This window comes from Mus pahari, chromosome 23 (genome assembly GCF_900095145.1).
Source record: "Mus pahari chromosome 23, PAHARI_EIJ_v1.1, whole genome shotgun sequence".
NCBI classification, from domain to species: Eukaryota; Metazoa; Chordata; class Mammalia; order Rodentia; family Muridae; genus Mus; species Mus pahari.
The window spans coordinates 11,523,334-11,537,619 of record NC_034612.1 but is presented as its reverse complement, the minus strand read 5'-3'; the positions used below and the strand labels follow the sequence as shown (position 1 = coordinate 11,537,619).

General features: G+C 49.7%; 1 protein-coding gene across 1 annotated transcript in view; it reads left to right on the top strand.

The window, feature by feature from the left end:
* Aldh2 (aldehyde dehydrogenase 2 family member) overlaps nucleotides 1–3,313 on the top strand; it is a 27,949-nt gene extending 24,636 nt beyond the window's left edge. The window contains exons 12-13 of the mRNA XM_021187080.1: nucleotides 308–422; nucleotides 1,309–3,313. Of these exons, the coding sequence (XP_021042739.1) occupies nucleotides 308–422; nucleotides 1,309–1,341 (148 nt within the window). The 3' untranslated portion in view covers nucleotides 1,342–3,313. The remainder of the gene's footprint in view (nucleotides 1–307; nucleotides 423–1,308) is intronic.
* The last annotated feature ends 10,973 nt before the right edge of the window (nucleotides 3,314–14,286 follow it).

Genomic DNA, 14,286 nt, shown 5'->3' with positions numbered 1-14,286 from the left:
TGAAGCCTAATTGCCCCTGAGTGCTCGGTAACCAAAAAAAAAAAAAAAAAGAAAGAAAGAGAGAGAGAGAGAGAGAGAGAGAGAGAGAGTCAGTCAGAATGCCCCATTCAGGTTGGAGCTGGCTCATGGTGTGCTGGCTCATGGTGATACCCATCTGTGACCACATCTGCGTAAAGATGATAGCAGAGTGTCCCATGTGACCTGCCCCTGCCGCCATTTTCCATATAAGGTGGTGATGGTGGGGTCATCCTCGGCCTGGAATGGCACACAGTCCCTCACCTGACCTGTGTGTTCTCTCCGATGACAGGATCAACTGCTACGATGTGTTTGGGGCCCAGTCTCCATTTGGTGGCTATAAGATGTCAGGGAGTGGCAGGGAGCTGGGCGAGTATGGCCTGCAGGCCTACACGGAAGTGAAGACGGTATGTACACAGCCTTCGGGCTCCGTGGCCTAGCCTTTCCCGGCCAGGGATGCTAGTACTTGTGATTAGTTTATAGTTTAAGCCAGAGAAGCCACAGAAGGGGTCAGATGCAGTCTTTAGGATCTCACCCATGACAGGTCTGCGTGGTCATTTGCCACAGGGTTGGTTCGCCTGAGAGAGGGCAGGACCCCAGTGGGTAGAGGCAGTGAGGGGCTTCCGGTAAGGAGTGTGAGTAGGCGCAGCTTCAAGGCACCAGTTCTGCTCACGGGAATGTAGCCCAGACCCCATCGGAAGCACAAAGAGGGTGACACAGGTCGTCCTAAAAGAAAAGTCAGGTGTGACCTAAATGCCCAGTGTGTTAGCGTCTGGCCAGCCATGGAATACACAGATCCCTTTAAAAATGGCTTGCCGCACATTTGATGTGGGAAGTGCTCGTCTTTTGACGTAAAGAATGCAGAGGTAAAGAAAATGCAGATAGGAGCAGATTTTAGAACACTCTGTGATACCTACAAATCGAGATGCAGCTCTGGGCCATGAGGGCCTTTCTTTGATGAGACGCCTATGGACGTAGCCTCTTCCTCAGAGTTATCCTGGGGGCTCCTTGTTGGTGGCTATACAGTGCCGGATGTTGTAGCTTCCTGACCTCAACTCACCAGATGCTACTAAACTATGATGCCCTCCAATCCCCCCAGAATGGGCGGGCCCCCCCAGACACTGGCAGATGTCCCCTAGGTCCTTGGGTGAGAATCCAGGAAGGAGAAACACTATGATCTCCTGCAGAGGTCAGGCTGCTGTCAAGGAGATGGGAGAAGGCTCTTGTCCCCAAGGGGACCTCCTGGCATTTGCCGAGTATGAAGAATTAACTGCTTCTCCGAACCCTTCACAGGTCACCGTCAAAGTGCCACAGAAGAACTCGTAAAGTGGCATGCCGGCTTCCTCAGCCCGCACCCGACAACCCAACAAGATATACTGAGAGAAACCGCCACGCACACTGCGTCTCCAAAGAGAAACCCCTTCACCAAAGTGTCTTGGGCCAAGAAAGTCAGAATTTGATAAACAGGGCGGGGCTTGTGGGGGAAAGCTCCTGATAAACTGGGTAGGGGATGAAGCTCGATGCAGACCGCTCATGCATCCAGATGTGCAGGATGCTAGCTTCCACCCGCAGTCCCTACGCAGCAAATGAGCAATAAAAATCAGCAGATCAAAGCCACGGGGTCAGTTCTCAGAAGACATAAATTCTGAGTCTTATCTCTGTTGCATTCCATAACTCCCTGCTTTGGGAGGAGACAAGGCCGTTGTTAGGATTGAATTAGCTCTGTGGAAGACTAGCGCCTTGGTGTTTACTGTTCAGAAGTCACTAAAGGCAGGACCCCTCTCTATTCCTGGGCATGTGGGACGCCAGGATGTCCCCACTATTCGGTGGTATCATGAAGTATCTCATTACCCTCTTCCCCCTCTTGGTACCTGGGACCTTGGTTCTCACAAGTAATTCTAGGCTGATGGAGGAGGGGTGTAAGTTAGAGAGGGGAGTCGCTATCCGTGGCTGTGGCTACATTTTGGAATTTCACACTGGCCTGTCTCACAGGCCAGAGGAGGTAGTGACACCCGTTTGATCCTTTCCAGGGTGAGCCAGGTCAGCTTTCAACTAAGGGACCTCACGGCTCGGCTCGGCATCATTGGCATGCTGCTGACCTGGAGTCGATTCAGCCAAAAGACAGTTTCCAGAAGTGGCTCTGTTCTCCCAATTTGTTCTGCGGCCTCTTTGGGGGCACAGAACGGAGCAGGGCCATCTGCACAGTGCAAGGTCTGCCCCTCGTACTCTTACAACCAAGACAGCGTGGAGGTATTAGTGACAGGGGCCTGACGGAGGTGGCAGGTGATGGCCCTCAGAGGTAGATTTTCAGGGAATAAGAGGATGTGGTGGTGACTGGTGGCTGCAGTGCGGACTCTGGTACAGGCTATGGTCACTGCAGATACCAGGGTGTGCGACAGATGTAATGACATTGCTGAAGGACAGAGGGACCCACTCCCAATGGAAGGCCAAGAGAGCTCTTGAGCAGGGCTCCCGTTATGTGAGCTTTCTCCCTCTCATACCAGAAGGTTCCATTCCCAGAGGCTTTAGATGCCTGTGACCTCTGCCCTGTGTATAAATGTGGTTACCCTGACTATCCCAACCCTGCCCCATCCTAAAGTACGAGTTCTAAGCCTTCAAGGGCCACCTTGTGCATACCCTGTAGATTATTCCCTATACAAAAAAATGCTCGTGATGATTGGCATAAAAAAAAAAAAAAGCCGGCGATTAGCAATAGTAATTGTGAGAAATTACACAACTCTTGGCACCACTACGCTTATGTTTTGGGGTTGTTGAGTAAGTTCTGCATAGGTGCTGCAATACTCCAAGGAAGCCCAGGAACCAAGATGGTTGCTAGTGGCTGATAGGTGGGCAGATATGCCACGTGGGTACAAAGGCTGCAGGCATGATGCTCGCACCGGCCACAGGGCCGCACCAGTGCGTGCTGCGAGCTTATTTTCAGAATTTCTGTTTAGTACACTTTGGCTGTGCATGACTATTAGGTGCCTGGTACCTGCCCTGAGCAGTAATAAGCAGGTCAAAGTCCAAGGTCCACAGGAGCCCGGGAAGTTTAGGGGGCGAAGATCACAGATCTTAACTAGTGAATGAGCAGGGCATGGCGAGCAAGTCCAGTGAAGAGCAAGCTGTCATCCTGGGCACAAGGAAGGGATGGTGAGCTTAGCTTTAGAACTAGCCAGTCAGAGACGGCTGTGGGTAAAAAAGGCTGATGACGCTCTGAAGTTGTCCTTTGACCTCCCTATACGCATACCTGTATGCTCATGCATGCAATGAAATAAGTAAATATAATTTCTAAAAATCAGATGCCTGGCATGGTGCCTCGCACCTTTAACCCCAGCACCTGGAGGCAGAGGCACTCGGATCTCTGAGCTGAAGGCCAGTCTGTGGTACAGATCGAGTTCCGGGACACCCAGGGCTTCACTGAGAAACCCTGTCTGGAAAAAACAAAAGTTAAAACTTGGGTGGTTGCCTGCAGCGACACACCCTGTAATCCCAAGACTTGGAAGACGATTTAGAGAAGGCAGGAGGATTACCAAGAGTTTGAGGCCAGCTTGGACTAAAAAAAAAAAAAAGTGTCTCAATAAAAAAAGGGAAGGGGGCGGCATGTCAGTCCAGTAGGCAGCTAGGTGACCACAGTGAACACTGTGGGCCCTACCTTCCTCATCATGTGCAAAGGTTACCATGGAGACGCCAATCCAAGCACCATGCAGCACATACTAAATGCATGACATTTGGCATCTGTGTCATGGAATTGCTGCAGGAGGATTACTGTAGTCTCAAGAAGCCAAATTCCTCTGAGGTGACAAGAGGAGGGGGGAGAAAAGGGGGGAGTGAGGGGTCTGTGGTGAGAGCCCTGGAGGGCTGGGAAGTGCTGCTTTTCACTTCCAAAGGGCTTCCTCATCTCTCAAGCTCCACCTCCGTCTAGCTTCATTGCCCATTCTGGCTTCTGGATCCTTAGAACTGCTGCCCAGCCAGCCTTCCTCCCCAGCCCCCTGCAAGGAGAATGCCTGTGGCCCTGGTGTCTATACTGTCTGGTCCGGTTGATGTGGATGGAATACCTCCATCAAGCTAGTGCTATAGAGATGGGTTGAAGATCAGAGTCATATGATCCACCCCGTGACCAGGAGGCACATCCCCACTAGTGATCGATATCCAAAGAAGACTAGAACTTGCAACATGGGAAATTAGCCCCAGTTCGATGCACACACATTCTTTTATAGTCAGTGAGGCAAAGAGCAGTAGGGAGAATGGGATGGGGTGTGTGTTTGTGTGTGGTGGTAATTCTTAGCCTGGGGTGTGTGAATCCAACTCAGTGCGAGAGATAAGCAGTTAATCCGGAACTAAGGCGGGCAGGTGTGATGAGCAGCCTGAAGCACAGGCTTCCACACCCAAGACACAGTAATCCTTTCTCTGTGAAGGAACCCTCTGGGCTGGAAGCAGCTGTCTGGGGGTGAAAACAAGGTTCTCAGGTTCTGTGGAGGAGCCTGATCTCTCTGGGTACTTGGATACGGGCCGATCACAGGAGTATTGGGTGCAAGGCCGCTGTTTGTGGGTTTGGCCTTCTCTTATCCCCAGGAGGAAATGCCTGGGTCTTGAGTACAACAAAAAGGCATGTGGGTGCTGGAGCTGAGACCCAAATGTTCGCACCGCCTGGTGTCCAATGGCCAAACCACAGCGACATCCTCTGAAGGGGATCAAGATGGCTCAAAGAGAGGAACTGAAAACAGGGTTTCCAAGATGGCCCTTCAGTAAAGGAAGCTTGCTACCAAAGTGAACGGAACGACGGGAGTTTGATTCCTAGAACCCATGGGGTGGAAGAAATTGAGAATTACAAGAAAACAGGGATCCCCAACAAAAACTTTTCACGTGGATCTTCCCAGCAGCCAAAGGGAAATGCTGAACCTCGACATTAGATCTACCAACAGTTGAATCAAAATGTGGCCTGGTCGCTCGATAGAACTGTCCCACACCCAAGAGAAAATGAGGGTCATCAGGCTTGATAACAGTTGCCCCCTAAAGCCTGTCTGTTTCGATGTTTGTTTGCTTTGGTTTTGCTTTTGAGACAAAGTTTCTGCGTAGCCCTGAGGAGCCTAGCACTTGCTCTGTAGACCTGGCTGGCCTGCAACTCGCAAAGAGCCTCATGGTTCTGCCCTTGAATCTTGGAAGAAAAAGATGATGCATCCATTCTTGATATTTTGGCCCACGTGGTCAGTCATGCCCGCTCCCTGCATCCCTCCCCTGTTTTCTGGCTGTCTTTCCTTTCCCCTTCCTTTTTAAGTTTATCCCAGAGGATTGCCAACGCTGTACCTGCCCACCATCTGTATTGTGTGTGTTTGTTTTCTTACATGACCACAGATTAGATTTGGGGAGTCTGGTCAAAAGGACAGGATACCTGTCAATATGGATATCAACACTGAAGACATCTGTGGGGGGTGGGGCGGGGGCAGGAGGGGGTAGATTCTGATCCTGCTCCTCCCTTACCTTCTCACAGCCTGCCTGTGAGTTTGAGAGGCCCACCTAGCCACTCCCACTTTGGAACTGTCTTCCCCACTGGCTCCTGGGACTTGGCTCTGCTCCTTCCCCAGGGCCGTGTGGATGTTTGAGATTGACCAGGCTGGACCCATACCATCAACATTGAACAGGGTGAAGCAGAGGGTGTGCCCTGGAAGGATAAGGTCATGTAACACATGACATAAGAGACTTAAGCCGTCACGCAGATGAAGCAGGCGTAGAAGAAAGCCAGTCTTTGGGGAACACATTACATCCTACCTGTCTTAGGGTTTTACTGCTGTGAGCAGACATCATGACCACGGCAACTCTTTTTTTTTTTTTTTTTTGGTTTTTTGAGACAGGGTTTCTCTGTTTAGCCCTGGCTGTCCTGGAACTCAATCTGTAGACCAGGCTGGCCTCAAACTCAGAAATCCACCTGCCTCTGCCTCCTGAGTGCTGGGATTAAAAGCATAAACCACCACGCCCGGGGACCAAGGCAACTCTTATAAGGACAATGTTTAATTGGGGCTGGCTTACAAGTTCAGAGGTTCAGTCTATTATCATCAAGGCAGGAACATGACAGCATTTAGGCAGGCAAGGTGCAGGAGGAGCTGAGAGTTCTACATCTTCATCTGAAGACTGCTAGTAGAATACTGGATTCCAGGCAGCTGGGATGAGGGTCTTAAAGCCCAAACCCACAGTGACACACCCACGCCAATAGGGCCACACCTTCTAATGGTGCCACTTCCTGGGCCGAGCATGTACAAACCATCACACCATCCAACTCTCCCTAGAACACCATCTCTTCCTTCATCTCCTCAGTGCATGCCAGAGTAGTGACATCACTCAGAGCAGTGATGACATCAGAACAGTGGTGGCATCAGAGTAGTGACATCACTCAACAGTGATGACATCAGAGTGGTGACAGCATCAGAGCAGTGTTGTAGAATGTAAACAATCCCAAATTGGGATTTCTACCCTGCCTTTGACCATTCAGTTCCTGGATAAAACACACAACTTTCATTATTTACAATAAACTTTAAACAGCACAAGAGCTGGGTAGATATCTACCCTCTCTGTTGTTAGAATCTACTCTCCTATCCATAACCGTAAGTTATCACTTACTATTGTAAGACCCGAAAAGCCTTACTCCGGGATGTCCCACTCACAGAGACACAGAGACAGAGATCAATGCAAAACACAAGAAGTTTATTGATCCGGCATGCTGGGGTCATCCTGAAATCGGGATGGAAGCGACCCCAAGTAGCTACAGCACACACCTTTTATACATTCTTTAGAGCAGTTCTCAGTCACAGGTTAGGGCTGGCAGTTTATCATTGGTTAACCTTTAACCTCATTAAGGGGGTAAACTTAAGGACCAGGGGCATTGTGTGGGCCTTTCTAAACAATCAGAGGACTATCGCTTAGCGAGTAGACTTAAGGACCGGAGGCCAATTCTGGGAAAAATGAACATCTTGACATTTACTTAACTTTTTACAACAGGGGTCATTTTGAGCTACCACAAATCTTACACTATGTTTCAACTGGACTGCTTTTAACTCCAACTGGCCGGCCCTCAGAGCCATGTTTTCTTGACTCCTAACCCATGGAGGTTTCTCCTCTGTTGGACCATGAAAGGCAGTCTGTGTTCTGGTCAAGCGAGGCTTACTCAGGAGATCCAGTAGAAAAATCTACAAGGTACTGAACCATAAGCTGAGCTCCCAGACACAAGTGCCCTGACACCACATCAACTCCTCAGTTCCATAATCCTGTGACTATCAGTCATGTAGACAATGTCCCAAGCTTTTGGTATTCTGGCTACAGCCAGGTGAGCTCCTCCCCACAGTTACCGGGCAACAGCAAGGTAGCCCAGCCCACTATAAAAGGGGCTGGTCAGCCCCTCCTCTCTCTTAAGCTCTCTCTCTTCTCCCTTTCCCTTCCCCCTCTCTCTATGTGGCCATGGCTGCTGCTCTCTGTTTCTCTCTGTCTTTGTCTCTCTGTCTCTGTCTCTCTCTCTCTTTCTCCCTTTCTACAATAGATGCCTTTAAACCATGGATCTTCTCTGCTCATCAAGGTCCGCAGTGTGTTAGAGCAATGGAGCAGGTCTCCCTCTAATGAGCCACAATGCACTCATCTAACGTCCCACCAGGAGGCCTTCCTGCCCTCCAGCCAAGGCCACCAGCCAGTTCAAGCCGCCTGCCAGTCAAGCTAGCAGCCTGAGCTAGCCAGACTCTCGCCTGTGTGGGAACCATCCAGCACCTTCACCCCTTGCCCCTTTTCCCTTCCGACCCTGGGTAGACTGAGCCACCACCCCCCCCCGGGCCCCCACACGTTCTCAGCTCTTCCATGGAGTCCAGCGCTGCCCAAGAGCTAGAACCTGTTGTCCCTGGTTTCCGTAAGGCCCAAGGACCCAGGACTGTTCCCGCTCCAGTCCCAAAGACTGGGGTTTCATGGCTTCCCACAGCCAGACGCCCACTCGGGCTGGCGTGGAGAGCTCGCAGCAGTTCCTCATGTCTGCCCGCCTAGAACCCCGAAGCTCTGACAGGATGCAGGTTATCTCTCCCACCCCCTTTATTTCCCCACGTCCGGCGCCCCACGCTCCTCCTCCTTCACCTTCTTCCTCTCCTTGTGGGTCTCCTCTGACCCCAAGCCTGGGAATCCTAAATCCCACCTATGTCTCTTCTCCCCAGCTACTGGCTGTCAGCATCTTTATTTACCAATCAGAAATAACTTGGGGCAAAGGTCACATAGTATCACTTGGGTCTAGTGTAGACTCTTTGGGGGAGGCACTAAGCATTGCCATACACAGCAAGACCAAACCTCATCAGAGCAGTGGGGACAGGTTGGATTCAGTAACTCACAGCAGGAGGGGTGGGGCCTACTCATGTGCAGTGTTAACTTTGAAATGAGAGATGGTCTGGGGGATGTTTAATTGCGAAGCTTTACAAAGACAGGTTGAAGAGAGAAGAGTATAGACCCAGGTGAAGATAGAATGAAAAGGAGCCAGATACTAGGATTTCTGAGTTCGAGGCCAGCCTGGTCTACAAAATGAGTTCCAGGACAGCCAGGGCTATACAGAGAAACCCTGTCTCGAAAAAACAAAAACAAAACAAATACTAGGATATATTTCCAAAATTAGTTTGAGGCCAAGCAGAGCATTTCAGAAGTAGAGAGAGAAGCCAGACTGAATCAGTCAGCTTGGAGAGGAGTCGGAGCCAGAACAGCTGAGTTGAATCAGCCAGCCAGAGCTCAGAAAGAACTCGGAAGGGTGAGTTTATTCAGCAGCAAGTCTCAGAGTCTGAAAACATTCTAGACCTAGGTAAGATTGTACAGAGGCCGGAAGCTTCCGGGACCAGTCCTAGGGTAGCAGTAAGCCTTGGGGACAAAAGTCACCAGGTAAATAGAAGTCAGGGTCACAAGGTGGTTTCTGTGAGACGGCGCATGCTAGTTTTATGTTGATGGCAAACCAGAGTCATCTGAGAGTGGAAGGGGACCTCAATCGAGAAAAAAAAAAAAAACGCCTTTGTAAAATCCAACTGTAAGGTATTTTCTTAATTAGTGAGCAGTGGGGAGGGCCCAGCCCATTATGGGCGGGGCCATCCCTGGGATGGCGGTCCTGGGTTCTATTAAGAAATCAGGCTGACACTTTTAATCCCAGCACTCAGGAGGCAGAGGCAGGTGGATTTCTGAGTTCGAGGCCAGCTTGGTCTACAAAGTGAGTTCCAGGAAGCCAGGGCTATACAGAGAAACCCTGTCTCAAAAAACAACAACAAAAAAAAGAAAGCAGGCTGAGCAAGCCATGGGAAGCAAGCCAGTAAGCAGCGCCCCTCCATGGCCTCTGCATCAGCTCCTGCCTCCAGGTTCCTGCCATGCTTGAGTTCTTTTATGTATATGGGTACCTTGCTTGTAAGTGTGTGTATGTGTGTGTGTGTGTGTGTGTGTGTGTGTGTATGCACACCACGAATGTGCCTTGTTCTGGAGGGGGGGTCAGATACCATGGAACCGGAGCTGCAGAGGGCTCCAAGACGCTATGTGGTCACTGGGAACTGGCCCAGAGACCACTGCAAGAGCAGTCAGTGCTCCTAACCACTGAGCCACCTCTCCACCCCGCCGAACTGCTTTCGATGATGAACTGTGTTCTTTGGAACTGTGAGTGAAAATAAACCCTTCGCTCCCCAGGTTTCTTTTGGTCATGGTGTTTCATCACAGCATGAAACTTAGACAGGATAGTAGCGTATTGCTGTGACGGACCTGACTGTTATTTTGGGGAGGATTGTGGAAGGACTTTGGGACTTTGGGCTCGAAAAGCCATTGGGCGAGCTGTTCTGTGGGAACTTGGACAGTGACAGTGTGGAGAGCGAGGCAGAGAACAGAGGCCTGGCTTGTGACCTTCCAGAAGGAAGTGTGAGAGTCATCTAAAGAGTATAGAGGAGCTGGAGAGATGGCTCAGTGGTTAAGAGCACTGACTGCTCTTCCAGAGGTCCTGAGTTCAATTCCTGACAACCACATTGGTGGCTTACAACCATCTGTAATGGGATCCGATGCCCTCTTCTGGTGTGTCTGAAGAGATGGCCAGTGTATTTACAGACAAAAAAAAAAATCTAAAAAGAAAGTTAAAAAAAAAAAAAAAAAAGACTATGGGGCAACTTCCCTGGCCTCAGTCCTTGGGGACAATGAACTTGCCCCAGAGCAGCTTCCCAATAAACCTGCCTTTAATATAGTGTAATCTGGCTTGAGTTGGCTCATTCCTCCAGCGGAAAGATAACTTATCAAGAATGACTAAAATGAACCTTTGCTCTGCTAGAACAATTCTGCTGATGCTAACAAGTTATTGGTGATTAAGAAGAGACCAGTAGCCGGGCATGGTGGTGCATGCCTTTAATCCCAGCACTTGGGAGGCAGAGGCAGGCAGATTTCTGAGTTCGAGGCCAGCCTGGTCTACAAAGTGAGTTCCAGCACAGCCAGGGCTATACAGAGAAACCCTGTCTCGAAAAACCAAGAGAGAGAGAGAGAGAGAGAGAGAGAGAGAGAGAGAGAGAGAGAGAGAGAGAGAGAGAGAGAGAGAGAGAGAGAGAGAGAGCAGTACTAGCTAGCCAGGTGGTGGTGGTGCACACGTTTAATCTCAGCACTGGAGAAGCAACAGTGGGGGCAGATCTCTGAGTCTGAGGCCAGCCTGGTCTACAGAGTGGGTTCTAGGTCAGCCAGGGCTACACAGAGAAACCCTTTCTCCCCCACCCCCAGTAAAAGAGAACTCGGCACCGTTGAGGTGAAATCTTCTGGGAAGTGTGTTCTGAGAGCACAGAGCTGTGTTCTAGAGACAGTCAAGGTTGCACCTCATGCGGGCAGCTGAGCTTGTTTATGTGTAAGAGTCACCCAGGTGGCACTCATTTTGAAGACACAAAGGGATCATGGAGAGCAGCTGAGGCTTGGCACTGTGAGAGGCCAGGAGAAGTTACTGGTGAAAGTGAAGACCCAGGACCGAAGGGGTCATGTTGAGACGTTGAGGCTTGCCGCCATGAAGAGAGCCTATGAGAGGCTATTGGTGGAAATGCAGCCCAGTTGCAGCGGGAGAGCCTGGTGCTTTACAGGTGCCAAGGCTATAGGACGACTGCCAAGAATAGAATGGAGCCGGCCTGAGCCTGTGAGGCAAGCTGTGTGTGCTGTAGAGGGCAGAGTGGGAGACATGACCTCTTTAGAAGACATCAGAAGATGGTGATCTGAGTACGGTGGGTACTGAGTTATTTACACTGTTGTACCTCTAATCTATCCAGCACTTTTATCATGAAGGGGTGTTGGATTTTGCCGAATACCCTTTCTGCATCTAATGAGACCATCATCAGGTGGAATTTCTCTTTTGTGGAGCTGGCTATCTTCAGAGAGAGAAGATGCCTAAGAGGCCGTGTCTTTCTAGGTCCTGACCCTGGGACCATCTGAGCTCTGGAAGCAGCCATTAGAAGGTGGGGTGCATGGAGAAAAACCATGCTGCCCACCACAGCCACGTCCTTGGCAAACAATGGTAGAAACGTCACAGGAAGAAAGCTTTCATACCACTGAGCTCTGTCTTTACCGTCTTGCCCTTTCATAAATGTTGGCTAACACTTGCTGACAGCTGGGAGTTGGAGACAAGTCCGACCAGACACGTGGAGATTACTTATAATTCGATAGGGAAGGATGGACAGACAGACCAGGCAAGGAAGAATTCCCTCTAATAAACTGGTCTGTGGACATTTCTGTAAGGCATTTTCTTGACTGTTAACTGATGGAGGAGGACCCAGTTCATTAACAGAGGTGGGCCTAGACTTAAGAAGTGTAGCTGAGGGCTGGAGAGGTGGCTCAGTGGTTAAAAGCACTGACTGCTCTTCCAGAGGTCCTGAGTTCAATTCCCAGCAATCACATGGTGGCTCACAACCACCTGTAATGGGGTCTGATGCCGTTTTCTGGTATATCTGAAGAAAGCAATGGTGTACTCATATACATTAAATAAATAAGTAAATAAATAAATCTAAAAAAAAAAAGGAAGGAGAAGAAAGGAATTTGCATGCATTGGCAGGGCCCAATGTGTTCCCAGGACAGGGAGGCAGCCGTAGTTGGCAGGGTGAGCACTGCTCAGGGCAATGGTTCTCAACCTTCCTAATACTGGGACCATTTATTACAGCTCCTCATGTTGTGGTGGCCCCCAACCATAAGATTATTTCATTACTACATCATAATTATAATTTTGTTACTTTTATGAATTTCTAATATGCGACCTCAAAAAGGTCAATACGCACAGGTTGAAAACCACTGGCTTGGGGCCTCATCGCCTCTGTACTCCATTTGACAACACCTTACAGGGCACAGAGACTGATCAGGGCAAGTGTGCGGATCAAAGGCATCCTCTATATCAGTTCAAGGAACGCAGTATGTATTTTGTGTGTATGGGAGCTGTATGTGTACGCATGTGCACATACACTCATGAGCGTCCCATGATACACATGGGATGTGTCATGATATATGATACACAAAGAGAGTGGTTCTCTTTGTGTCCCACTTGGTTTCCAGGGGCCGAATGTGGGTTGACAGTCTTGGCGATACTTTCAGAAGCTGGCCACCACCTTGCTGGTCCTGGCTTGCTCTTCTTGCTCACATTAGGTGGCACAGCCAATGCGACTGTAACAAAGAGGTTCAGTGGAGGCCAGCCTGGTATTCCGAGTGAGTTCCAGGACAGTCAAGGCCACACAGAGAAACCCTGTCTCAAGAAAACAAACACAAATTTTAATTACTTTTTTTTTGTTTGTTTTTGTTTTCTGAGACAGGGTTTCTCTGTATAGCCCTGGCTGTCCTGGAACTCACTTTGTAGACCAGGCTGGCCTCGAACTCAGAAAACTGTCTGCCTCTACCTCCCAAGTCCTGGGATTCAAGGCATGTGCCACCACCACCGGGCTTTAATTACTTTCTAGGTAAACGCTGGTACAGCTCTTGCATCTTCCATCAGACCTTTCCTGTCTCCTCCCTCCACTCCATCCGCAGATCGCCTGAGAGGAATTTTTCAGTCACCGAGCGCTGAGCCTCAGAATCCACTCACTTATGCAGAGGCCGGCTCTCTGAGATTGGACACGCATGGGGGAAACCAGCCTATCCAGTGGCCTTTTGAGTGTCTCCAGAGCAGAACCTAACCACTCCAGCAAAGACGCCTATGACCGGCACACAGGGGTCCTTAGCCCTCCGTGTCCTCCATCCAGTGAGCAGCATGTCTCCTTCCTTCCGACAAAGTCACCAGCTATCGAATGTCAGGGAGGTGAGTGGGTGGGGCTAATATTTTGCCCCTGTCTATGTCTCTTTCTTGCTATTCCTTGATGCTGGAACCATTTACTACAGCTCATTTACTATGGTTGGAGACCCCCAACCATAAAATGATTTCATTGCTACATCATAACTGGCTTATATCCTTTTACTTTCTTTCTTTTCTTTCTTTTCTTTCTTTCTTTCTTTCTTTCTTCTTTCTTTTAAGTGCTGGGTTTAAAGGCATCTGCTACCACTGCCTGGCCACAGTTTATCTTTTATTTATTTATTTATTTGTTTGTTTGTTTGTTTTTGAGACAGGGTTTCTCTGTGTGGCCTTGGCTGTCCTGGAACTCACTCTGTAGACCAGTCTGGCCTCGAACTCAGAAATTCACCTGCCTCTGCCTCCCAAGTGCTGGGATTAAAGGCGTGTGCCACCACTGCCTGGCCTCAATTTTTGACCTTTAAAATTTTTTATGTAAGTTAGTGTTTTCCCTGCATGTATGTCTGTGTGAGGGTGTTAGATCCCCTGGAACTGGAATTAGACACTTGTGAGCTGCCATGTGGGCCCTTGACATTGAACCTGGTCTCTTGGAAGAGCAGCCAGTGCTCTTAACCTCTGAGCCATCTCCCCACAGTGCCCCACCCCACCGCCACCCTTTTAAGATATAGGGTCTCACTATGTAGCCCTGGCCTGGGACTCAGAGACCTGCCTGCTTCTGCCTTCTAAGTGCTATGGTTAAAGTGTGCACCACCGCTGTCCCTTCAGACTGTCTCTCACTGTCCCTCTGCCCACATCTCTTCCTCTGATACCCTCCTCTTCCTCCTCTTCCTTGTAGTGGCTTCAGCCCAGATGTTCCCTCTTGAGACTCGTGTGACCATCACGTGAGAGATCCACACTTAGCAGACAATTACTCTTACCTCAGTGTGTCGTCTTCTTGTCCATGTGCCCCTGTCTGTCAGCTTCTCTTTCCTACTCTCTCCCCAGTCTAGTGGGCCTGGCCCAGTGGGTACAGTGACCTC